At 64.1% G+C, this 23,712-nt stretch overlaps 1 protein-coding gene across 1 annotated transcript in view; it reads right to left on the bottom strand.

Annotated features, from left to right (window-relative positions):
- Positions 1–21,644, bottom strand: part of TPO (thyroid peroxidase) — a 39,629-nt gene extending 17,985 nt beyond the window's left edge. Inside the window, exons 1-8 of the mRNA XM_044262258.1 lie at positions 21,515–21,644; positions 18,422–18,506; positions 14,855–15,024; positions 12,361–12,493; positions 6,873–7,002; positions 4,987–5,193; positions 3,510–4,019; positions 143–401 (exon numbers count right to left, since the gene is read on the bottom strand). Coding sequence (XP_044118193.1) covers positions 143–401; positions 3,510–4,019; positions 4,987–5,193; positions 6,873–7,002; positions 12,361–12,493; positions 14,855–15,024; positions 18,422–18,506; positions 21,515–21,644 — 1,624 coding nt within the window. The remainder of the gene's footprint in view (positions 1–142; positions 402–3,509; positions 4,020–4,986; positions 5,194–6,872; positions 7,003–12,360; positions 12,494–14,854; positions 15,025–18,421; positions 18,507–21,514) is intronic.
- Positions 21,645–23,712: the final 2,068 nt, after the last annotated feature.

Genomic DNA, 23,712 nt, shown 5'->3' with positions numbered 1-23,712 from the left:
TATCACGACTGTCTGGTCTCTGGGGGCCCCCAGAGCAACAACAGGGGTGGCCCAGGGCCATGACAAACAGGGTTGGGGGACGTGGGCAGGGACAGGGCAGCCACAGGAGGGACGCCGAGCCCCGGCGCGAAGGGAAACGCACCTTCCTTGAGGAGCCTCCAGGGACTGAAGAAGGCGTCCTGCAGCCGCAGCGGGGGGAGGCCCGGGGGCTCCTGGAAGTCGGCGTCCAGCCGCCTCACCAGGGGGTGCACGGTGGCGTGGCCAAAGCGGAAGGCAGCCGTGGAAAACACATTGGACACGGTGGGGTCCACGGCAGGGTCGTAGCCCTCATAAGGGCCCACGTGCTTCTGGAAGGCCTCGGGGCCCAGGACTTTGGGGACATAGTCCCGCATGGTGATGATCTATGGAGAGAAGAAAACAGGAGAGCTTCTGAGCAGGGGCGACTAGCAGCAGGGCCCACGTTCCAGACTGGGCCATCCCAGAGCTGGGCCACGTCCAGCGACAGGGAAGGACTTTCTCCTGCACATCCGCTGGGGCCAGAGTTGTCCCGGGAAGGACACGGCATCCGGGTCAGGGAACAGGTGAACAGGTGAATGGATCCCAAGAGCACCCTCATAGCTCTGAGACTTATGGGGCTTGGAGGGCATGTCAGCAACACCCCCAAACACCCCCAGGGCAGGGCAGGGCACATAAAGCTTGGGGTGCACCACACAGGACTGGCTGCCATGCTGCACCCCTCCCCCAACCTCCTCGCCCCCTTCACCAGGGGCACCAGCAACGCCTGAGCTCAGGAGTCAGGGATCCTGGCGCTTCAAGAAGCCTGAGCCGTGGAGTCCCAGGTCCCGACCCGGGAGTTCCAAGCTCCCCCTACCCCCCCACTCCGTGGCTGTGCGACTCTGGTGCGTGGGGAGCTGGGTGGCCTCTCTGATCTGGCTTCCTTTTCTGGAAAAGCCTTTTTCATGAAGTTTTTGTGAGTAGAAAACATACACGGTTTTCTCTGTTGGGTCTGTTGTGTGGTCTCCGTACGGCAGATGGATTTGTTACCCGGTGGGTTCCTGCATGCGGAGGACCCTCCCGAGAAGCCGTACGGAAACGCCCCCCATTGAAGGGCACCCACCCCCTGCCTGGCTCTGGGAGATTGAAAGGCACGTTGGGATCCTGTGATGCTCCTTTTTCCCTGAGGCGCGTCTGCCAGCTCGTGAGCTCGCCACAACAGACAGGAAGGAAAGGGGCTGGCGGGGGTCTCACAGGAGCCCAGACCGGGCCTGGGTTTTGTGAAAAAGATGGAAGATACAGCGTGCTCTCTAAAGGGACCGGACAGGTGTGACCCACGGGCTGGAGCGAGCATCTTTCATGACGGCAGGACCCGCGGTCCGCTGACGGGATCGGCTCTGTCGTCGCCCGGCCCTGCGCTAGGGCCTCTGGCTGACTTCTCAGAAAGGTGCTGGTCCGTTTGTTCTGGTTCTCGGGAGTTCTGCGAGCCAGATGCTGGCCCCTCGAGGGACGGGGGTGGGGCTGTGGCCACCCAGGAGGCTGCTCGAGTCTGAGGTCCCCAGGGGTACAATGGTGGGCGGCCTGGGTGTCTCCGGCGTCCATGCCTCTGAGGAGCCCCGTCAGCGGCAACAAGGCTACCCACCCTCGTCCTGTGGTTTCTGTTCGGTGCCCCCCGCAGGATCAGGCACAAGGGCTCTGCTGGGAGGTTTACCAGTCATCCTCTTTCCTGTAAAAATCAGCATCAGATTCTTCCAGGATTAAAGGGATTTGGGTCAATAAGTGGCGTCCGATGAGGTAAAAGCCAATAGGAACCGTTCTGTTGAGAACATAAAGGTCTTTGCTTGTAGCTTCTCCGTGCAGCCGGCAAGCTGCCCCTTCTCCGGGCGCTGGAAGAAAGCTCCCACCTGCACCCTCAGAACGGGTCCCTTCCGAGAGGGACGTGTTTTCTCATTTGCACTTTGTGGGCGCGCAGCGGGGAGCGGCCGTGGAGCCTCCGAGCCGGCAGAACGGTGGACGCACAGAGCCCCGGGCTGCCACTGAGCCCGCTTTCAGCTCCGGGTCTGGAGGCTGGTCCAGTGCTCCTTGTCTGATGGGTCATCCCAGAGCCGGTTCGGGGATGAGTGAGAAGCACCTGGGCCACTGACGGGTACGGCATAGGGACGACGTAGTCACGCAGAACCCGGCCCTCGGCCCAGACCCCAGACGTGTCCGCAGCCTTCCCTGCACGGGAGCTCAGTGTGGCCCTTGCAGCCCGGCGTGAGGACGGCTCCACTTCTGCTTCTTGTCCCCACAAGGGAAATGGCCTTTCTCTTCCCCGCCAGGAACACGAGACAGCTTTAAACCCCGTGGAAGAGATTCTAATGACCTCTGCTTCCCTCTCCCCTTCTCTGGAGCTTGACTTGGGGTCCCAGGGGGCATAGGGCCCATTGTCCTGACCCACAGGGGCACCAGTGGAGACAGAGACCCTGGGGACATGTTCATATAGGGCTGTCTGTCTGGGGCAGGGGGGTACACGGGGGACTGAGCTGCTAAAGTTGGTGAGGAGCACCGTGGGGCTCTGTTGCACAGATTGGGGCTGTCGTGGGACTTTGTGGGTCAGGAGGCAGAAGGCTTGCCTCTGCTTCGGGTGCGGGGGGGGGGACAGGCGCTAAGGCCAGGCCACGTGTCCCTGGGCCTGGCTGCTCAGAGCTGAGGCAGCGGCTGAGAGACCAGGCGTGCTCTCCGTCTTCTGACCTGCAGATGTTTCTTTCAATGACATGAGACTTTCAGGACGGGAGAGATCCACACCACAGAAGCAGGAAAGACGGACGGCCTTGCAAGAACCCCTCCGACGCAGCCCACCTCCCTGCAAGGGTTTATCAACACTAAACACAGCCTCTTGTCATTTTGGAGTTTCCAAGATATTTCCAAAAAACACCGAAGAGAAGCTATTGACTGAAAAAACACTCCAGGAATCTGAAAGCGAACAGTGAAGCTGAGGAATGTGGCCCGGTCCCGGGCAGACGGGGGCGGGGCTTCTGGGGTGACGCGGGGACGGGGCCGCACACACTCCCCGGCGTCCACTGTGTGCGTCCGGTCCAGCAGCCGGAGCGCAGCGCCAGGCTGGACAGCATGTGCCCACGGAGCCCTCGTCCGGGGTAGGGGCGTGGGCACACGGCCGTCGGGGGACAGGGCCGGAGGACTCCATGGCGGGGGAGGGGCAAGAGCCCCCGACCGGGAGCCCCGGGAGCCACCTTGTTGGAGTTCAGAGGGGCCTGGCGGGCTGGCGGAGACGGGGACGGGTTCCCGCCCTCCAGCTCTACCGAACCCCGTTCGCACGTCCCTGTGGTCTCCCTGTTCCTGCTTCACCGGCTCCGCGTGTCCTCGCCTGGGACGCGAGGTTGTGACCCACAGGGGCGCGTCCAGACTGTGGCGCGTGTCCCAGAAGCCCGCCCCCCCGCCCCGTCTGTGTGCTGGGATCCCTCGCTCTGCTCCGCCCCCGCCCCCACGCCCCCAGCGCCCGCGGGAGCTCGCACCTGGTGCAGGGCGCCCACCACCTTGCGCGCCTCCTGGTAGGCCGTGTGGGCGCTCCAGTGCGCGTTCAGAGCCTTGAGCGCCGGGGCCAGCCGGTTGTGCTCGCGCAGCCACAGCGTGTGCAGGGCCGCGAGAGCGGGCACCTCGCTGGCCCGGCTGTCCCCCGCCAGGAAGCAGGGCGCGGCGGTCGTCCCGCGGGGGCTGGGCTCAGGCGCGCAGGCGGTGGGCCGCGCGAAGGGCAGGTAGGCGCGGCCGGCGTCCCGGTGGCGCGTGTTGACCCGGAGCAGCCCCTCGGGGCTCGTCCAGTTGCGCAGCTGTTTCTCCACGGCCGGGGAGCTGCCGTACACCGTGGACGCGTCCAGGAAAGACGTCAGCCCGTTCATCTGCTGTCGCGGGTTGGCCGAGCTCAGGTTCCCGAAGAAGGCGCCCTGCATCCCGGTGCCACAGGCGGCGGAGGACCGGTAGAACGGCAAACAGGAGCCACCGGCGCTCCCCGAGGCGTTGCTGGGCAGCTGCGGGAAAGGGGAGACGCCGTCACGGCCTCTGCGGGCACCCGGGAAGCTCCAGGCTGGCCACGGTCATCGGCCTGGGGGCCACTCTCTGACCCGTCCACTCCTGTCCCCTGCCCTCAGTCCTAGCGTGCCACGGGCTCCTGCCGGGGTCAGCGTGGTGAGAAGGGAAACGAGAACCGTATTTAGGGAGACCCGTTCTGCAGGACCCGTCATGGCCACCGCCCTCTAGCTCTGCTGCCCGACAGGCAGACACGGGCACCGTGGCTCACGTCCGGACGCACGCTTCGCTTTGCTCTTTGTGTCGGTGTGAAAACAGCAAAGCTTGAAACTTAAATGCTCGTGCACAAGCACATGGGTTAACGGGTTCCCGCGCAGACTTTAGAAGTCGCGTGTCTGTCCGCTTAACAATATGGTGCGACATCGGCCAATTACAACAGGTTCTGAACGACACACACAGCACGGCCCGGCAGCTGTAAGCGTCAGAGCACGCACTCGCGTGCACACACACGCGCACAAGCGTGCACACACACGCGCACACACACGCACACACGTGCACACTCAGGCACACACGCATGCACACACGCGCAATCACACACACATGCACAGACACGCACACACACAGGCACACATGCATGCACACACGCGCGCACACACGTGCACACAGAGGCACACACGCATGCACACACGCGCACACACACGTGCACACAGTGCACACACAGGCACACACGTGTGCACACACACGCATGCACACACGCACACACGTGCACACACGCACACACGTGCACACACACGTGCACACACATGAGGACAACTTCTGGACAAACGCACAAGATACTCCTCACAGGCGTTACCTCCCGCCCCCGCGCAGGACGAATGGGGATGTGGACCCTCCCTTACACCCCCTGCTTGATTTCTAAATGGCATCTGTTACTTTCATAGTAAATAGTCCCACAGTTTAAAATTCTACCTGTATGGGGAAACATGGGTTCTGGTTTTCACACGTCAGCTGGCAGTCAGCCCCTCCCCCAAACGCAGCTTTGCTGGTGCTCTGGGGGGTGAACGCAATGTCGTGGTCAATGTATTGTCCCCACGCCGCCAGGAGGTCGGAGTACTGCTCGTCCTCAGTGACGGCCTCGTTGGGGACCTGAATGACTTGTCTTGTCACCTCCCGGACCTGTGAGAGAGACCAGCGTGTCATGGGGTGTGGGTATCTGCAGAGAGGACACAGGGGAGACCGCGGGTCGGGGCGCCCGCTCACGGGCGGGGAGCATCGGTGTGATGGCCGTGACCCAGAGGGCGGGCCAGGGGCGTGAGGCTGTTCTCAGGCCTCCACAGGTTTGCAGATGTGACTAGTGCCGGGACCTCGACACAGGGGCTCTTCTGAGGTTCCAAGTGGGTCCAATGCAATCACAGGGGTCCTAAAATCCGAGAGCCTCTCCTGCCTGTCGTCGGAGGGGACGTGGACCTGGAGGCCCGGGAATAGAGTTCCCCACAGCCTCGTCCACGCCTGGCGGCAGCCCAGTGAGCCCCACCTCTCCTCCAGAGCTGGACGGTGGAGACGTGGAGTAGTTTGTGCAGGAGCCCAGCAGCCCACGTTAACGGTGTCTGAGCCCCGGTCATTGCGAGTAGCCACGTGATTCCGGGAAACAGGGTTTACAGAATCCTTGTCCCTTCACGCTGGGCCCAGAGAGCCTTGGGGCATCGGCAGGATGGGGAAGGTGTTACTACGTCTGTTAGCGACGGTCAATCGGAGGCCGAGAGTGTCCTGCAGACAGGTACAGGGACGAGTGCAGCCGGGGGGCCATGCCCTCCCCCAGGGCCCGGCCACCAGCTGCGACGCCGCTCCCAGCTTGAGGGGCACCCGTCGTCCTGCTCGGCGGCCGTCCGCGAGCACGGCCCAGGGAAGCTGATCGCCTCAGATGCCATTTAGAAATCAAGCAGGGGGTGTAAGGGAGGGTCCACATCCCCATTCGTCCTGCGCGGGGGCGAGAGGTAACGCCTGTGAGAAGTATCTCGTGCGTTTGTCCAGAAGTTGTCCTCGTGTGTGTGCATGAGGTACGGGTCTGGGGACAGAGTTCCGGTCCCCGAGCGTGCTCACACGGAACAGACTGTCACTATCGTATCTCTGGAGAATTCCACCGTCATACGTAGTATAAGACCAGGCAGACTGATTTATTCACCAAAGCAAATAGGCAAATTGAGGGCAAAATATCCACTTTTTAGCCAAATTGATCAGTGGCTTGTATATGAGTTTTCTTAGCAAGTAATTTGCCTCCGGGCGTAAAGCAGCAACCATCAGTTTGCATAAATGAGTGAATTACTTAACTTTTAAGTATCTTTGGTTAGACCTCCTCCTCTGCCTACAGGGAAAGGAACTTGTATCAAAACGCCAAAATAAGGGGCGCCTGGGTGCCTCGGTGATCAGGCAACTGAGCCTCGGTTTCGGCTCAGGTCGTGATCTCAGGGTTGTGATGTCAAAGGCCACGCTGGGCTCCGGGACCAGTGGGGAGTCTGTGTGGGACCCTCTCCGTCTACTCTTCCCCCCAAAACGAATACATGTTTAACAAAAACAAACCCCCAAATACTGAAATGACTGTGAAGAGCCAACAGTCAGCTGAGCCTTAATCTAAGTCTGCCTTGTCCCCGTCACTGCTGGTGACGCTCATGTCTCCGCCCCTCAGCCCCCGAGGGAGGGAGCAGGGCACAAAGCCGCAGGGCACAGGCCTGTGGGGACGGAGAGCACGGGGCTCTGCGCCCGCTGCCCGGAGCCTGGGCGGAGCCGTGGGCGTCCTCCCCGGTGGGGGTGGTCTGGCGGCGTCGCGGGGACCAGGTCCCAGGGTGGGGGTCACCTACCGGGGGCAGCGGGAAGCCGTTGTACAGGAAGTGGGGGTTCCATCCCCGGGGCTCGCTGAGGCCGTCTTCGTAGGCCGGGGGCAGCCATCTCGCCAGCGCCGTGTTGGACGCCCCCCATCGGGGGTGTTCTCTGCGGAAACAGACGTGGGACCGTCAACCACAAGAGCCTCCATTTGGGAAGAACCAGAATGGGAATATCTGTTTAAAGAACAAAAAGAAATGAGGATCTTCTGTTGGGGATTTTCTTTTTTTTAACAGATACTTTGGGCATAAAATCCTGACGGTGTTCGTGTTCCCGTGACATCTGTGCGCTGCGTCCACGTGGCGCCGGCTGCGGGGGTCTGCGCGGTCGCTGCAGGGTCTTCGCAAGGTGCGTGAGGCCGGCTTGGAGGCTTGCCGTGGACGAGCGTCCGCGTTGGAGAAGGTCGGGGCTAGACTCTCCAGCAAGCCCCCACACACCCGCAATGTTGACACTTGGAACATCTAAGTCACAAAATCCAAGAGGTTTGGGACGGGCCACATGACTTTGTGAAGTTTTTGGAGTGTTCGAAAATACAAACGTTTAAAGATCCGTTGCTTTGTTCTGACTCGTGGTCATCACGACGGAGGACGTCACTGACGTGGGCCAGGCCTCCGTCAGCGGGGCTGGTTGAGAAGCTCTGCCTGGCGTGAAAGGCGCCGGGAGCTGCCAAGACCACGGCCACACTCACGCCACGTCCGCACGTCGGAGGGCGAGACGCCGCGTGGCGTCGGCAGATGGAACAGACACGCTGCTCCTCGCGGGGCCGCAGGCTGGGGACACGGGGACACAGAGTCGCTCACGTGGCCGCTGCCCCGGCCAGCAGCCCCGGGGGACTTGCCAGCGGGAGGCGGGGTGGGGACATGGGGGCATGTGCAGGGCCACGGGGTGGGGGACAATCCTTCCCCAATCCCTCCTGGAGCTCCCGCACCCCAGCCTGGCCCCATCTGTGGAATGACGCGGGACCGCGACGCATCTCGTTAGCGGCAGGAAGTCAGCGTGGGAGACCACGTGCTCCCCCGGCGTGGATTCCTGACAGTCGGTTTACGTCGTGGAAACTCTGCTGCTTGGGGGAGGTGCAAATTTTCTCCATTACAAATAACGAAATGTTCATTCGACTGCTTAGGCCGTGATGTTTCTGCTGACTGACTGGCATTTCAGTAGCTTGTAGGCTGTCCCGAGAGCCCAGGGGCTACCAGTCCTCGTGGACACCGGGAAAGGGTGTGCAGTCGCCTGCCTGGAGGGAGTCCTGGAGGGAGAGTGGCCGGTGCCGGCCTGGTGTTTGGGGCCGTCGGGGGCCTGTGCGCGGCCTCCCCACGAGGCACCTGGCGCACTGTCGTGTCGGAAGATCCTCGGCCCAGCGTGGGACCAACATTTAGGTCTGCACCACCTGTCCATTGGGTTCTCGGCTGCAGGGAGGACATGGTCAGGAGCGGACGGGGTGAGCGGACGGAAGCCTTTCTGGAGAAGAGGTCACGGGGACACAGCCATCTCTGCTGTGACGTTCGGGAGCACGGGCTCTCCTCTCCGAGGTGCAGCACCCGATGCTGAGAGAGGCAGGTCCAACGTCCAGCCTGAGGGGAGTATGGATGGACGTCCACGGTGGAGGCTGGGGGGCTCCCGCGGGGGTCCTCCTGGCTGTGGACGGGTGTGGGCGTGCGGGGGCTGTGTGGGGTCTGCTCGAGGAGCCGCGCCATCACCGAGAATGAGCTCAGAGCCCTGTGGTAGCGCATCCTTCCCACACCCACCCACAGGAGGTCCCCCCGTGGCCCAGGGCCGGGGGCTGCAGCTGCGGGCAGCGGGGCTGGGGACGGCTTGCAGACCCACACGGTCCCCACGTGGGCCCGGGACCTGGTGTGGCTCCTACCGTGCCCGATGTCCCATCCGCCGGCTGGAAGCCTGAGGACACTCAGCCCCTGGTGTGCGGTCACGGCTGGAGCCCCCGAGGGCAGGCGGCGCCGACCCAGGTGGGCGCGGTTTGGCCAATGCGTGCTTTTCCTCATGGGTTGGACGCCACGTGCTCAAGGAACTGTGGAAACTTCCCTGTCCTGGCGTCATTCGTGCCCGTGTTATGGTCCAAGTGTTCCATGCCAGAGACCCACCCCCGCAGCATCTAGGTTTCCTCAGACGCACGAGCGTCCTGGGGCCCCGGGGGCCGCGTGCACCTGTCAGGGGCTCCCGTTTGTCTCTGTTCGGGTGTCAGAACTGTGAACGACCTTAGTGCCGCCCGGGCTCTGCGCGGCCCCTATCTGTGGTCTGGAGGCGACGGTTCGAAGCAGGATAAACACGGGCTTCCCTATGGGAGTCGCCGTGCCGAGGACGTCCCCTCCAGTGAGCTCTGCAGGGTCACCTCTGCCGGACGGCTTCCCGTGCTCCGTCCAAACAAATGAGAAGACGCATGGTGGGTGTCCCGACGAACAGGAGCTGCCAGGGAGGACATACGCCTCTTCACACAGCTTTGGAAGACTGACCCCACATTTAGTTTGGGTTTGGGCAAGTGTTTTGAAAATTAATGCAGGGAATTTTATGCACAGCCAGTTACACACTAAACCCAGGGAGGTCAGGGGCTCTGTGGGCACATCAAACGCACGAACCAGACTTCGCCGGCAGAGTGCGTCGCCTCCTCCGGGAACTCACGGGTTCTGAGGTCAGAGACTCTCCAAGGGCGAGGAGGCGCCACGCAGAATCATGCCGTGGTGCAGACGGGGCCTGCCTGTGTCCATGCGGGACGCCCCCTCGGCAGCCCCGTGGTGCTTTCCCTCCGCTGAGAACATGCCGGGTGCCAGAACCCGTCACTATGTGGTGCCCACGTTGTCTGATTCTCCCTCCGGCGGGTGCGGGTCAGAGACGGCCAGGGCCAGGCTGGCGAGCAGCTGTCTGAGCCGGGAAATCTCTGCTGCCATCTTGAGAGTCGGCATCGCCCCACGGGAGTCGCTGACGGCTGCGGAGCTGGGAGCTTGCTCGGGGGAGAAGGTGCCTGGAGCTGTGTTCACAGTCCTCTGTGGCTAAGGCCTTGGGCAGGTCCCAAAAGGTCAGATACTGTCCGGTCGTCGTGGTGACGATCACGGCACCGCTTCCCTTCGCGTTGTTGCACGCTGCACGCAAAGACCTTCAGAAATCCTCCCAACAGGCAGGAACGGCTGTCCGGGGAGTGTCCTTCCCTCTCGCGGACGCAGAAACAGGGCCCAGAATGCCCTCACCTCCAGCAGCCCCGCCGGGATCCGGATGAGCCGCGACGGATGACAGCAGCCCACGCCCACACGCACACCCAGAACCCGGGCAGACGTGGGAACCGGAGGACCATCGAGGGCAACGCTCCCGAGAGCCGCGCCGGCCCGGAAACAGGCCCCGCCGGCCTTCACGCACGCGCCACGCGGGGGGCGACCCCCTCCTCCCGGCAGGCGGGACCGTGCGGCGCAGACGTCCTTCTCCGCTCCGGTTACCTGGGTTCGCGGGCTGCGTCCCGGCGCGCGGCATCGCCTCCGCGAAGGGGAAGGGCCGTGAGGGCAGCCACAGCCGCGACGCCCACCCGTCGGCCGCACGCAGGGAAACCGGCAGAACGGAGTCCCCTTCCAACCCACCATTTGGAAATCCAGACGTTCCACGTCAGATTCCAAACCACATTTGCTCAAAGACGGGACGTCGGCCGACCTGCGGCCGACAGGCGGGGCCGGAGCCCGCGGTTCGCGCCAGGAAGCGGCAACGAGCGGGCTGAGCAGGGACGCGGCTAAGGCAGGAAAAGAAAGTGGGAAACAGCGACTGTGCGTCCACGTTGGAGTCGAGAAGAGAGACGGCAGCCGACAAGCCCAAGAGATGAGAGAATGAGACAAGCGCCGGCGGACATCCCGGCCAACGCAGGAAGCCGACGCGGTGCGAAGACCAACGTGCTGGAGCCCGAGTCCCGGGAAACCTGGCAGAGAAGCGTGACCCGGCGCGGCAGACGGGAGCCGAACCCCGGCGCGGCAGACGGGAGCCGACCCCGGCGTCCTGCCCTGACCAGCCTTCGGAACGGGGCAGAAGGTGCCCCTGACCGGCAGGGCTGCGGACGCTCGCGCAACAACCAGAACTTTCTGGAAGGAAAGTGCTCCTCCTCAGGGGAAAATGTGCATCCGGATGAAACCCCCGCCCTGCCTCTGGCTCCTCGATGTGAACACACCGGGGTTAAACGTGCCGGCGGGCATCGCACAGAACCTGCGAGCACGCGGGCCCCAGGCCACGAGAGCACGGCGTGCGGCACAGACACGGCGCAGGGGCAGCCCCGAGCGGGTGTCCGTGTGCACAGAGGACTCCCAGCCTCTGCAGCCTGGGCCTCGGGGGAGGACGGGACAGAGGGGCCGGGCCCGGCCGGGAGAGGGGCCGAGACAAGATCCCTGGACGGGGCTCCCCAGGGCTGGGCCAGGGGACGGTCTGCCCCTGCCGAAGGGACCTGGGCGGCCGAGCTGAGGGGCCCGGGCCCTCCTGGGGAGGCGGCTGGCGGGGAGGGGGATGCATCCCTGGTGCAAGCAGCGGCTACAGCAAGTGCAGGAAGAAGTCCGGGCATCTGGGAAATCTCATACCCCGGATGGTTTGGTTCGCTCGGGCATCACCTTCTGTCCTGAACCACAGACGAGACCACACGCCCCTGCCTGCTGGCAGCAGCCCCCGTGAGCCCTGTGACCAGCCCCGTGACCGGTCCAGGGAGCCTCATGACCAGCCCCCTGAGCCCTGTGACCACCACACGGCCAGCTCCGTTCTGGGTCATTCTGAGATGCGCTCTGCACTTCTGTTTAGTCTAGGACTGTGGTCATCACAGACCTAACCTTCAAACTGCAAAACTCTTTGTAACAAAAATGGGAACCAGTCCTGTTTATGCTGGACCCACTGGCCAGGAGTCCCACTCACCAGCTGCGGGAGGACAGGGCTATCGTGTTCCCCAACACGTGTCATGGGGCCTGGCTCAGAGCAGGAGGGAGGGAGGCAGGTCTGCCATCTTGCCCCGGCCCCCACTGCGGGCACAGCCACAGCTGCGCTGCCCTCTGGTACCCGGGCGGCTGCTGTGTTGCAGACTTGTGTCACGGGTCCCCTGGCCGTCCTCCACCTGTGGCCCAACTGACATCCGGGCCCGACGGAGCCACATTCCTTGGCCCTGTGCCTTCGCAGGGTTCTGATCTCAGTTGAACCCATGGCTCCTGGGCCTTCCCAGAACCTGACTCTAGGGGACACTTTGTGGGAGGGGTGGGGCAGCATCCAAGGGACGCCTGCAGAGGGCATGGACAGGTGTCTATGGGACACCCACAGACGGGGTGGGGCAGCGTCCAGGGGACACTAGTGGATCGGGTCAGGTCGGGGACACACCTGGCCACAAGCGGGACAGGTGGGGGTCCAGGGCGTGCCGCGGTGGGACAAGACCCCGGCGGTCTGCAGCCTCCCGGGATGGAATGCCGCTGCCCCTACCCCCCGAGGTGGGGCCGGTCTGGAGGACACACCAACCTGTTGTTGCAGGCGCCCGTGATGAGCCGGTACTTGTCGGCCAGGCAGGTGTCCGGGCACTGGGGGGGCAGCATGTAGGGCAGGCATCCGGACACATTCGCGACTGTGTTCAGCACGTCTTCCGGCAGGACATCTGGGGAGGAAGCCATGTGTGAGGACGAGCCCACCCCTGCCCTACACGGGGCACGGCGGTCGCAGACAGCCCCGCCACGTCAGACGCGTCCGCGCTGGGGCCAGGGCTTCCTTTTCCTTCAAACCCGCGCTCTCGACAAGGCCCTCGCACACCCTCCACGCGAGGAAATGGGCTTTTAAAACCCGTGTTTGCTGTGACCGTTCAGGAAAGCCGGTCCGCGCTCTGGTCCCCTGGAGACAGGGCACCCGCGGGGTCGCGTCCCCGACAAGCCTCCGCACCCTGACGGTGAGACGGGGCGGCCAGCAGAGCTCGGCCCCCGGCCGGTCAGGGGTGCGGGCAGCATTCGCGCCGGAGCTCGGGGCCTGGCTCTCTCCAGCTGGACTGCTCCCTTCTCGCCGCAGTCTCCGGGTTGGGACCCAGAAGTTCATGTATTTCCCCAAGCACGTTGCTGCCGGCACGCTTCCCTGTTGGTCCCAGAAGGAGCCTTTGGTCACTTCTCCAAGACGAGTTGTACAGATCTTCAAGATAAAGCCGTGAGGATGACCGAGGAGGGACCATGAGCTTCCCCAGGGGACCCTGGGAAGGGCGCATCCGTTTGACACAGACACAAAGAGGAGCGTCCCCGCCAGGGCACGAGCCGGAGGGTTTCACGTCGTAAGTCAGCGAGAGAACCACAAACACCGTGTGACCCACGCGCACCAGGGATTCACGGAGCAAAGCAGATGGGGCGCTGGGTGGCTCAGTCCTTAGACAACTACCCCCGGCTCGGGTCCTGGTCCCAGGGTCCTGGGATGGAGCGCTGGGTCCCTGCTGGGCGTGGACCTGCTTCTCCCTCCCCCACACCCCCTGCTAGTGCTCCCTCTCTCGCTGGGTCTCCCTCTGTCAAATAAATAAATAAAACCTTAAAAAAAAAAGCAGATGAACATATGGGAATGGGGGAGGGGAGAGAGAGGGAAATGAACCATAGGAGACTCTTGGAGGGAGGGGCTGCTGGAGGAGGGTGGGGGGTGGGCAGAGGGGGGAGGGGCTGCTGGAGGGGGTGGGGGTGGGCAGAGGGGGAGGGGCTGCTGGAGGAGGGTGGGGGGAGGGGCTGCTGGAGGAGGGGGGTGGGCAGAGGGGGGGAGGGGCTGCTGGAGGGGGTGGGGGTGGGCAGAGGGGGAGGGGCTGCTGGAGGAGGGTGGGGGGAGGGGCTGCTGGAGGAGGGGGGTGGGCAGAGGGGGGGAGGGGCTGCTGGAGGGGGTGGGGGGTGGGCAGAGGGGGAGGGCTGCTGGAGGAGGATGGGGGAGGGGCTGCTGGAGGAGGGTGGGGGTGGGCAGAGGGGGAGGGGCTGCTGGAGGAGGGTGGGGGTGGGCAGAGGGGGAGGGGCTGCTGGAGGGGGTGGGGGTGGGCAGAGGGGGAGGGGCTGCTGAAGGGGGTGGGGGTGGGCAGAGGGGGAGGGGCTGCTGGAGGAGGGTGGGGGTGGGCAGAGGGGGAGGGGCTGCTGGAGGGGGTGGGGGTGGGCAGAGGGGGAGGGGCTGCTGGAGGGGGTGGGGGGTGGGCAGAGGGGGAGGGGCTGCTGGAGGAGAGTGGGGGTGGGCAGAGGGGGGAGGGGCTGCTGGAGAAGCCAAGTTCTACTCCTGAAACCAATTTTCCCATATGTGTCACCTACGTAGAATTTAAATAAAAATGTGAAATAAATTAAAAACATAAAACTCAATAAAAGAAACAAAGGCTAAGTCCGCAAGAAGTGTCTGCGGCTCTTTGGGGGAGGGACCTGGGGACCACGTGGCTTCTGACGCCGCGCTAAGCCCGGGTTGGTCTGCTCGTTCCCCGCCAGGGCTCTTGCGCTGCCCCCGGGTCCGGCCGGCCACGCCCCGTGTGCACCAACGGGCGGCCTTCCTCGGAGGCTCTGCCGGCAGCCACTGCTGTCCCCCGTTCAGAGTCCAGCAAACCGGTTCTCAGAGGCCCGGAGGAAGTCACGGAGGCCACGGCCACCCAGCAGGGAGGGGCTCGCCGTCCTTGCTGGCTGCCCAGGCTGCGGCCACAGGAACGGGACCCCTCGCACAGCCCCACGCATGGCTCCCGCCGTCTGCGCCATCCCTGGCCGCCCCGTCTCACCACCAGGGCTCGGCGGCTCTTGGATGCCGCGACACAGGCTGCCAGGGGCTGAGCGGCCGCCCCGCTTCAGTCTGGACCACAGAGGGACCATCACCTCCCAGGCGAACCCAGACGCATCCCACGCCTGCTGGAGCCGCGGTGACAGACCCACCGCGTCTGCCTGGAAGCGAGCAGGGAGGCAAGCGAGAAGCGCTCTGTGCAGCTCCTCCCAGCCCAGGCTCGGCCCCTCGGGGCCGCTGCTGGGGGGGCACCTCAGGGGCTCACCGGTGGGAGGCCAGGATCCCCGGAGCTTCCCGGAGACTCTCGTCTTCAGGGCCTGCACGGAAGCTTCCATGATCTCGGCCGCACGGGAGACGGCTCGGCTGGTCGGCTCAGGGCGTTTGGAGAAAGACAGAAGCTGTGACGGAGACGGTATCCCTCTTTGGCTGAGGTCTCTGCGGCACGAGGGGAGACGTCACGCGGGTTATTCGTCTGGGGCTGTTCTCATAAGGAGCCAGTACTCACTTCAGCAGAGTATGTGCAGGGCCTGCCCGTGTGGGGTCAAAGACGGGCGCATCCAGAGGTGCTGGGCCGGACAGGACTTGGGGGCGATAAACCTCGTCAGCATCGAGTTAGACACCTGCGCTGTGCCCCCGCTGGTGAGCCAGGGGCCCTGCGCGCAGCCCCCTGGAGCTCCTGGGTGAGCCCGTGCTCACAGGCCGGCCCCGCTCCCTGTCAGAGAACCGGCCCCCGCGGGGCAGGACAGGGCAACAGAGCCTTTGTGGTGGGACCAGAAGCACCGTGCTGGGTCCCCAGCGCCCTGCGTCCCCGACCTCGCGCACCCAGCAGCTCCAGCCCCCGGGGATCCGTCCAGCCCCCTGCCCACAGCACTTTGGGGCCAGTGCCCTGGGGGCAGGGGTCTGAGCTGGCCCCTGCCCGGGTAGGGCTGCAGAGTGGACCTCCACGGCCTCAGGCAGGAAGCCCCTCCAGCCTCCCTGAGACGTGCGGCTCCCGACGCGGGGGACTCGGCGGGATCAGCCAAGCTCCCGCCTCCCGCCGCGACCCCGCAGGCCACCACACATCAGGAAGAAGCCCGAGTCGCACCGAGGGACCGGGGTGGCCGGTGCTGGGCCGAGAACACTCACCTCGGGCTGTCACCCCTGAACACCTCGGCCGCCCACGGCCACAATGAAGCTCAGTTTGCGACACTTGTCCTCGAGAGCCGAGCAGCCGGCGTCGGGGGCACAGCCGGCGACAGACGCGGCGGACGCGGCGGAGTGAACCGGGCGTGACCCCGACGCGCGGCCCAGAACCTCCGTGAGGAGCGACACCAGGTCACCGCGAAGTTTTCTTTCTTTTAAGATTTTATTTATTCATTTGACAGAGGGACACAGTGAGGGACAAGCAGGGGCCGTGGGAGAGGGGAAGCAGGCTGCCCGCCGAGCAGGGGGCCTGCCTTGAGGCTCGATCCCAGGACCCCGGCCTCACGACCTGAGCTGAAGGCAGAGGCTTTAACCCCCTGAGCCCCCAGGTGTCTCTGTAATGAACTTTTGGTAGAGGCTGACACACCCGTCGGCAGAGAGACGGGACCCCGGCCCCAGACACGGGCCACCACAGTGCCAGCCGCGGCCTTTCCGGGGCTCCCTGAGACTGCGGGGCAGGAGAACAGTCCCCCAAAGAAGTCCGTGTCGGCGAGCGAGGAGGGCCACGGGCTCGCCCCCGTAGGCACCACGCACCCCAGAGCACGTCTCCGGGTCCTCCGGAAACGGCGTCTCCCGGATCGAACCGTAAGGACCTCAGTGAGCTGTGAGTTTGCTTTGCACCTTCAGTGCCTCCTTGCGCGATGCTGGTCTTCAAAGGTCTCGTGAAGAAACTTCTAGAAGCAACCTCAGACGACCTCACCGATGACCTTCCTGGTTGGCTCTCTTGTCTTTGCGTTTCCACGTACATCCCCGCAAAACCGAGCGGTGAGCCCCATCCGCAGCCCCGTCCTCGCACGGGGAGACTCAGCAGGACCGAGACGCGACGCCTTCCTTCGTCGCTTTTGCTCCTCATGAGCCAGGAGCCCCGTGGCCCCGACAAGGGCCGTGAAGCCCGAGGACCCCGTTTCTTCGTCCTCGGAGTTCGACGGCGGGAGGAGACTCAGGCCAGCCTCGCTCGTCGGCAGACCATGGACGAGACCGCCGGGTCGGGGGCCCTGAGACGGCAGACGCCCTCCCCTCCCCGGGTGACACCTTGGCCGAGGGCAGAGCTCGGCTCAGAATCCAGGGAGAAGCCCGGGCGTCCTGAGGAAGACCTCGAGGGACCTGGTTTGCACTGCCGGGAGGATGCCACACGCAGGGCCGGTGCAGCCCAGAGTCATGGGGGCGGCCGCCGACCCCGGGGAGCAGGCTGGGGACAAACGGATGTGGCCCCAGCCCTACTGGTCCCTGGACGGACGGGGTCGCGGAGAAGTTTGCAAGACGCCAGCGTGGCGTGCGCACGGGGACGGATACTACTGGGGACAGTCCCCACGGCTCTGGGTTATTTCTCAACCCCTCGTGAGACAAAGGGCGTTGACTGTCTTTGCTCCCGCCCACCCTCAAGGATGCTTTGAAAGGGGCCGCTCTGAGGGGCGCCTGGCGGGCTGTCAGCAGAGCCCCCACTCTCGTTCTCAGGGTCCCGAGTCCAAGCCGCACGCTGGGCGTGGAGTCTGCGTAGAAAGGGGGCAGCACGGGAGGCAGAAGTGGCGTCTCCCTCCGTGGAACGGCCCTAGTGCCCGCACAGCACGGAAGCCCTCCTCTCTGGGGCAAAAGACAGAGGCGCAGACCCTCCCCTACACCGGTGTGGGTCCCACGCCCCCATGGTCAGTATGCCCAGTGCTGGGTCCGGGAAGGGGCGGAGCTTTAGGCGATGGGGACCACGGGTGTAGGAGGACGTTCCTTGGGGACTCCGGATGCTGCCTCCCTGGCAGGCACGAGGAAGCAGAGTGGGAAAGAGCCGTCAGACGAGCCACAGTAAGACTGTGTGACTGCACCCACCGCCATTCCAGAGGAGAAGGACCCCGCGGTGGCAGCCGCCAAGGAGCAGGGCCTGGAGCCTGGGCCCCCCGCGTGGCCTGCCCACGGCAGCAGGGGCCGCGCGGACCAGCCACGCTCAGCGGTGCATGGCCCGCAGGAAGGCTCCCCGGCAAGTGGACCAGGGACAGGTTTGTTGTAAAAACAAAGTGTGGGTCCATGAGTGCAGGGGAGGGTGACGCCCCGCCGGGCATCCAGGCGTCCAGGGAAGGGCCCCTATCGCCCTGGGCCCGGGTCGCTGCTGATCTGGCTCCCGGGACCGCAGGTGGATGTCACCATCCCCAGCCAGAGCGTCTGTAACCATTAGTCAGTCACCAACGAGACGAGCTTGTGAGGACAAAACCCGCTTGTTAGCTGTCCTGTTTGTTTTACAAACATCCCATGTGAGACCACCGTGTCCTCAGCACGGAGGTCGACTGCGTGTTAGAGCCGAGGGGTTTCTTCCGACTGAAACCAGAAGGACAGGCTTGTCCTGCACTGAACGTCAGTGTCCGGCGTTGTCCTCCGCCCCCGCTCTGGTCTCGGCTCCTCCCTCCTACCCCAAGACAAGTAGCCCCCTGCCCGGGACCCCGTCCACCGCCGAGACCGCAGATGCGCGTCACGGCGAGATCACCGTGGTTTGCTCTGGGCTACCCTAGAGACAGAGTTTGGGACTGAATACCGGTTCTTTCGGGATCTTCCCTTTGAAACCAGGAAAGTGAGCAAATGCACGGGAGTTCCCGGTTTGTAAGGAGGAGATGGCGATGCCGGCGAGGCCCGGGCACCGGTGCCCCCCGTGTCCCCGCGGAAAGCCTACCTCTTCACGGTGTGGTAGATGGCGCGGTCCACCATGCGTCTGGTCTCCTCCACGACGCTGACCACAGGAGAGTCTCCGCTCCGTCCTATGGAACAAGAGGTCATGGTGATCCCTGTCCGAGCGCAGACTTCTCTGCCACGTTCAGTGTCCTCCAAGGGCAGCGCGAGGCAGCGACAAGCCCACAGCCCCTGAGCCCCGTCTGGAGGGGTCCTGGCCAGCTCCCCCGTGGGCCTTGTTTCCACATCTCACAGGAGGCACGAGCCCCCCCCCGCCCCGAGCTGCCCACACAGTGCGGGGGAGCACAGCGTCCTGCCCACTCCCCGCCCCCCCGCACAGTCTCACTCCCCCTGGCGCAGACCCCTCCGTGACTGCAAGGAGCCAAGTCCTCTGTTCCCTAACCAGGACACAGAAGCTCGTAAACTTTCCCCATTTTACGTGTGCACTTAAGAAAGGACGAATTACTGAAATGTGCCGGCAGTCTCCAATGACAGGACTCGCGTTTAATTTTATTTCATGCTTGAAAGGCTTCACCGGTCCCCACGTTCACGTCCCTGGAAATTCGTATGCGGAAGCCTCGCCCAGTGGGACCATGTGAGGACAGCCACAGGCCGACCCTGTGATGGGATGAGTGAGACGGGCCGAGGGCCGCGGCCGGCAGGGACACAGCCCGGTGCGTCTGGCCGCCGCCTCACCCGACACGAAACGGGCTCCGGGCCTGCACCTGCGGCAGCCAGAGTGTGAGACGCGCTCGTCTCCTGCGTGCAGGCCGGCCGGTCGGGGCGGCTTGTCCGAGTGGCCCAGACTAACCTGCAACCCAAGACTGCGCTCCGGGGTTCAGACGTGAGGCTCCAAACGAATAATGTAAAGCGGCAAGTGCTCCGAGGGGTGCCCAAGTAGCTTCTGTTACTAACAAACCTTGCATAATCAATACTTCATGAAAGGAAATGCACAATTTGTAAAAATAAATAGACTACCAGAATACTTTCAAACACATACACCTTTGTAGGAATTAAACTGTTTAGGATGGAAATGTCTGTATTTAGGAGGAGGTGGGCACAAGATACCCCAGAAACTGTGCTGACACAGTGAGAACTCGGCAGCTCTCTTCTGTCCCTTTTTTGTCCTAAATCTTCACTAATGACCCCACTGCAGGAAGAACCAGTCTCTGAGCTGGGAGGGGCGTCTACACGGCCCGGGACTGCAGGTGTCCGAGGCGGAGACCCCAGCTGCCTCCCAAGTCCGGGGGGAAAGAGCCCAACACAGACCCCCTCACGCGCCCTCTCCAGCCCCCTGCACCCCCTGCAGCCTCTGAGTGTGTTATGGGACAGACACAATTCCGTGCATCATCCCGGGACTCTGGGGGACGGGACTGGCCACGAAGAGCTGGGGGACCTCGTCCTTAAGGGCCTGGGGAGCGCGCTGCGGGGCAGGTGCCGCTTGGACACAGCTGTACGTGGGGCTCCTGGGGCCCTCCGGGGGTGACCGGGCCCTGGATGCAGGCCTCTGGGGCCTTCCTGGGGCCAAGCCTAGACTGGAGCGAGCCCGCCGGCAGCCCCCCGCCCCGGCTGCCCCACGAGGACCCCAGCGCTGTGATGAGAACGCAAACCCCGGGGAACAGAGCAGCATCGCGAGTTGGACGGGGGCCGAGAAACGTGACCCACGACAGTGACCTTTCGGGGAACTGCGGTGAGCTGGTGGTCGGCCGGGAAAACACTGTCCTCTACCAACGAACGCGAGGTCGGACACAGTGAGGGAAATGTTCTCCAAATAGGCAATTTGTAAACGGTTAACAAGCCTCAAAACGCTCCGGTTGATGCTAAAACGCCCGCGACGCGGCATCCCGAGCCCCGGACAAAACCCGACGAGACGCGTCCTCGTGCGCGATCAGGGCGCGGCTCGAGTCCGGCAGACGTGGGCTGAGGCCTCCGGCGGGCGGTGGCGTGCAGGGCCCCGCGAAGCCGCAGAGACCACGCGCCCCGATTCGTGGACTGTGACGTCCACAGTGTGCGTGACGGTCCGTGGGTGCCTCTGACCCACGACAACGCTGCCGCCACAGCCGCGTGACCCGCTGGTGCCACAGTGGTTTTACACGGGGGGGGGCGGGGGCTGTCCGGTAGAAGGACAGATTAGGTAACTCACAGGACAACCGTCCAGCAGCGCGGGGACCGCGGGCCCACGTGGGCGAGGTGAGCCCACATTACCCGAGGCGCCTGATGTCCCTTCCTGCCGTTGTCCAGATGCAGGGCACTCGGCACGGCGTGGCCTGTCGGGGTCCCCGCGACCGACAACTTCCCAAGCTCCTGCGTGTGGCAGGCGCGGCGAGGGAAGGGGTGCGTGCAGACCCACGTTCTCTGAGCCCGGCACCCGCTCAGGCTTCCTGCCGCCTGGGACGTGTTAGGCGCTTTGTTAGGGGCACGGGGGTCTGTGAGGGACATCGGTGCAACTTTCCACACGGTCACGAAGCCCTGCGTCCAGTGGAGTTGGGAGAAGTGGGGCCCAGCAGGGATGGGATGGGGCTGTCAGCGCGAGGGTCCCCCCACTGCCAAGTGGTCCGTAGACAGCCCCACCGGGCTGCGGGATGCAGGAGCCTGCTGGGGACAGTGTGCGTCCCTGGGGGGGAGCCAGAGGCCCCTCCGACATTCTGCTCAAGGCAAATGCCTTCAACGTGTTTGGTGCCCTTTCTTTCTTGTTCTTTTTCTTTTTTTCTTTTCTTTCTTTCTTTGTTTTTTTTTTAGCCAAACAGACGCCGAGCTTGAGGCCATTGCAAGCTCCGGACCACACCTGACCCTGCGCACCCCGTGTCCCAGACGCACACCACGCCCAGAAAGAGGAACAAGTGATTTCTCCCAAAGACAGTTTTCTCAGATAGTCAAGCCGGTGAAATGGAGAGTCTCGTGGTGGAGACCCCGGATGACTCTCCCGAAAGGACCGAGTTGCGACGCGTCCACCCTGCAGACCACGGCTCCCTTCTCGGGACGCAGGAGGAACACGGCAGGCGCCTTCCTGGCTCTCAGGGCCGCCGCGCCGCTGTCTGTTTCCGTGGCTGCGGACAGCGGCTTCCCGAGGCCGGGGCGGTATTCACTAGTTACTCACCCCACAGCAGGTCCTGGCCTCTCCGGAGGAAGGGGACGAGGCCGTGGGCACAGGCCGCCGCCAGCGTGACGCCCAGGACGGCGAGGGCTCTCCTTCTGACGGCGGAACCGGCGGAGAACAAGCGGCCCATCGGGGCGACGTCCGCACGAGCGGCTTCTCTGGGACCTTGGGAGCGGGACGCCCTGTCATTGGGCTCTTCCCCCGCGTCCAGCCCCGCTCAGCGTCCCCCCAGCTGGGTCTGAGGCCCGAAGACTCTGACCTGCCTCCCGGACGGCTGCGGCGGCCCTATAAACCCTCCCGCTCTTCCGTGCCCGCTCGAGCGTCACCGGCCGGGCGGCTCCCACGCCCTTGGCTGGCGCCAAGCCTCTGGAATGTCGCCAGGAGCAAGCGTCCCCGTCCAGGTCCTCTCGGGCGGAGCCCCCGCCCCCGCCAGGTAGAAGGAGAAGGCGTGTGTAGAGGAGAAAGAGCCAGCTACAGTCACCCCTCCTGTCCTTCCTTCTAGAAAAGGACCTCGACCTTCAGAGGCCGCCCAACCACATGCCGGTCCCGCTGGGCCCCTGGGGCCTGGCTGCTGGGGCCGTTATTCCCTCCTGCCTAGACGGTGAACAGGCGCCTGTCCCGGGGTCTGACGCGTAAGGTGTGTGCAGGAGCCAGAGCTCCCCACGCCGACCCCGGCGGGTCTGCGCCACGAGCCGGAGACGGGCACGGGGCTCCCTGCGGACGCCGAGGGAGGAAGGGTTTCCGTGCTTGGCCTCCTCTGAGGCTGTGCGACTCGGCAGGAACGTGGTCAGCCCGGCACGAGTCCACGGCGGCTCTGGGGGCGAGGACGCCGCCGTCCTGCCTTCCCTCCCGGCTGTCCTGTGGAGATGCAGACGCGGTCTCGCATCCAAGCCTCTCGGGTTTCTGCTACATGAAAACGGTCTCCCTTCTCCTTCTCTCCCTTCTTCTCTTCTTTCGCATTTGCTGCGCAGGACCCGCCTTCTCCAGGAGAGCAGCCCCCACGCTCTCCTCTCCCGATAAGGAAAAAATAGGCAAGAGCTTCCAAGGGAGACAAGGAAATTCCTGGTGGAACATGAAGCAGATGTGGGAAGTGGCGGGGGTTCTAGCAGGGCTGAGGGAGGAGGGACCCCGTCCCGGGATCCCGCACCCACAGCAAAAAGCCAACCAGTGTCACCTGTGACCGTTGTAGGGTCTCGGAGCCGACGCCCAATGGCTAGGGGAGTAAGCTGCTTTGGCCCGTGTTGACCTGTCTTTCCAAGTGCGAGCACTGAAGGGTCGGTGGGAGCGTGGGTCTGGGGGTCCCTGGAAGGCCTGGGCGAACCCACTCTGATGGGAGTCACCCCCGTCCTGGGCCCCACCCCAGGGCTCCCAGAGGGCACCCCTTTCCCTGGGGCCAGGCTTTTCCTTTTGGGGGTTCCATGCCGATGCTACGGCAGCCAGACACGTTACTTTCGGACAAAATGCTGGCATCCGGGGGAGTGTGGCTTCCTGAGAAACAGCACATTTTTGAAGTCTGCGTGTCTGACGTATTTGGGACGCACTATACTCAGAGTTCATCCAGTGCTTTTAGAGACTTAGTATCAGCAGAAATCCCGGGCTCGCATTTGAGAAACCCAGCGCCCCGCGGTCCCAGCGGGGGAACGCGAGCAGACTTGAGGTCAGCTCCGCCGTCCAGCTGCGTGAATGCCCCTGCCTGCCGGTCAGGGGCTGAGACTTGTGTGATGGTCACCCAGGTCTACGCCGCAGTCCCCACCCCCTCCGGACGTGCCGTGTGCCCTCCTGAGAGGCGCTCCGCGGGGCGGCTGGCTGGGGCTGGCAGCCGTGGAGGGGTCCTGTCGAGCTGACCCGGGACACTGGGGTGCTGGGTGGCACTGACGGCCCCACGGACGGCTTCTGCGCAGCTAGTCCTGCTGGTCCCTGACGGCTTCCCTCCAGCACAGCGAGGCACGTGGGGACAGGGGAAGACACGTCCTGAAACACCGGGGTCCAGTGCAGAAAAGGCCAGGCCTGGGGACGTCCCCGAGGAGATCACTCTTACGTCGCAGCATTGAACGACGTTGTCAGAGGATCTAAAGATCTACAAGGGCTGAAATTAGGTCGAGAAAGTTGGCTTTTGGGAATGAAGGGAAGGAGACATCTTGCTCTAACTGTGGGGTCTTCCCGCAGGACGGGGAATCGTGTGGACGTGAGACAGATGA

This window comes from Neovison vison, chromosome 8 (genome assembly GCF_020171115.1).
Source record: "Neovison vison isolate M4711 chromosome 8, ASM_NN_V1, whole genome shotgun sequence".
Taxonomy (NCBI): Eukaryota; Metazoa; Chordata; class Mammalia; order Carnivora; family Mustelidae; genus Neogale; species Neogale vison.
Note: the sequence above shows the minus strand (reverse complement) of the source record. Positions and strands in the feature narration are given on the sequence as shown.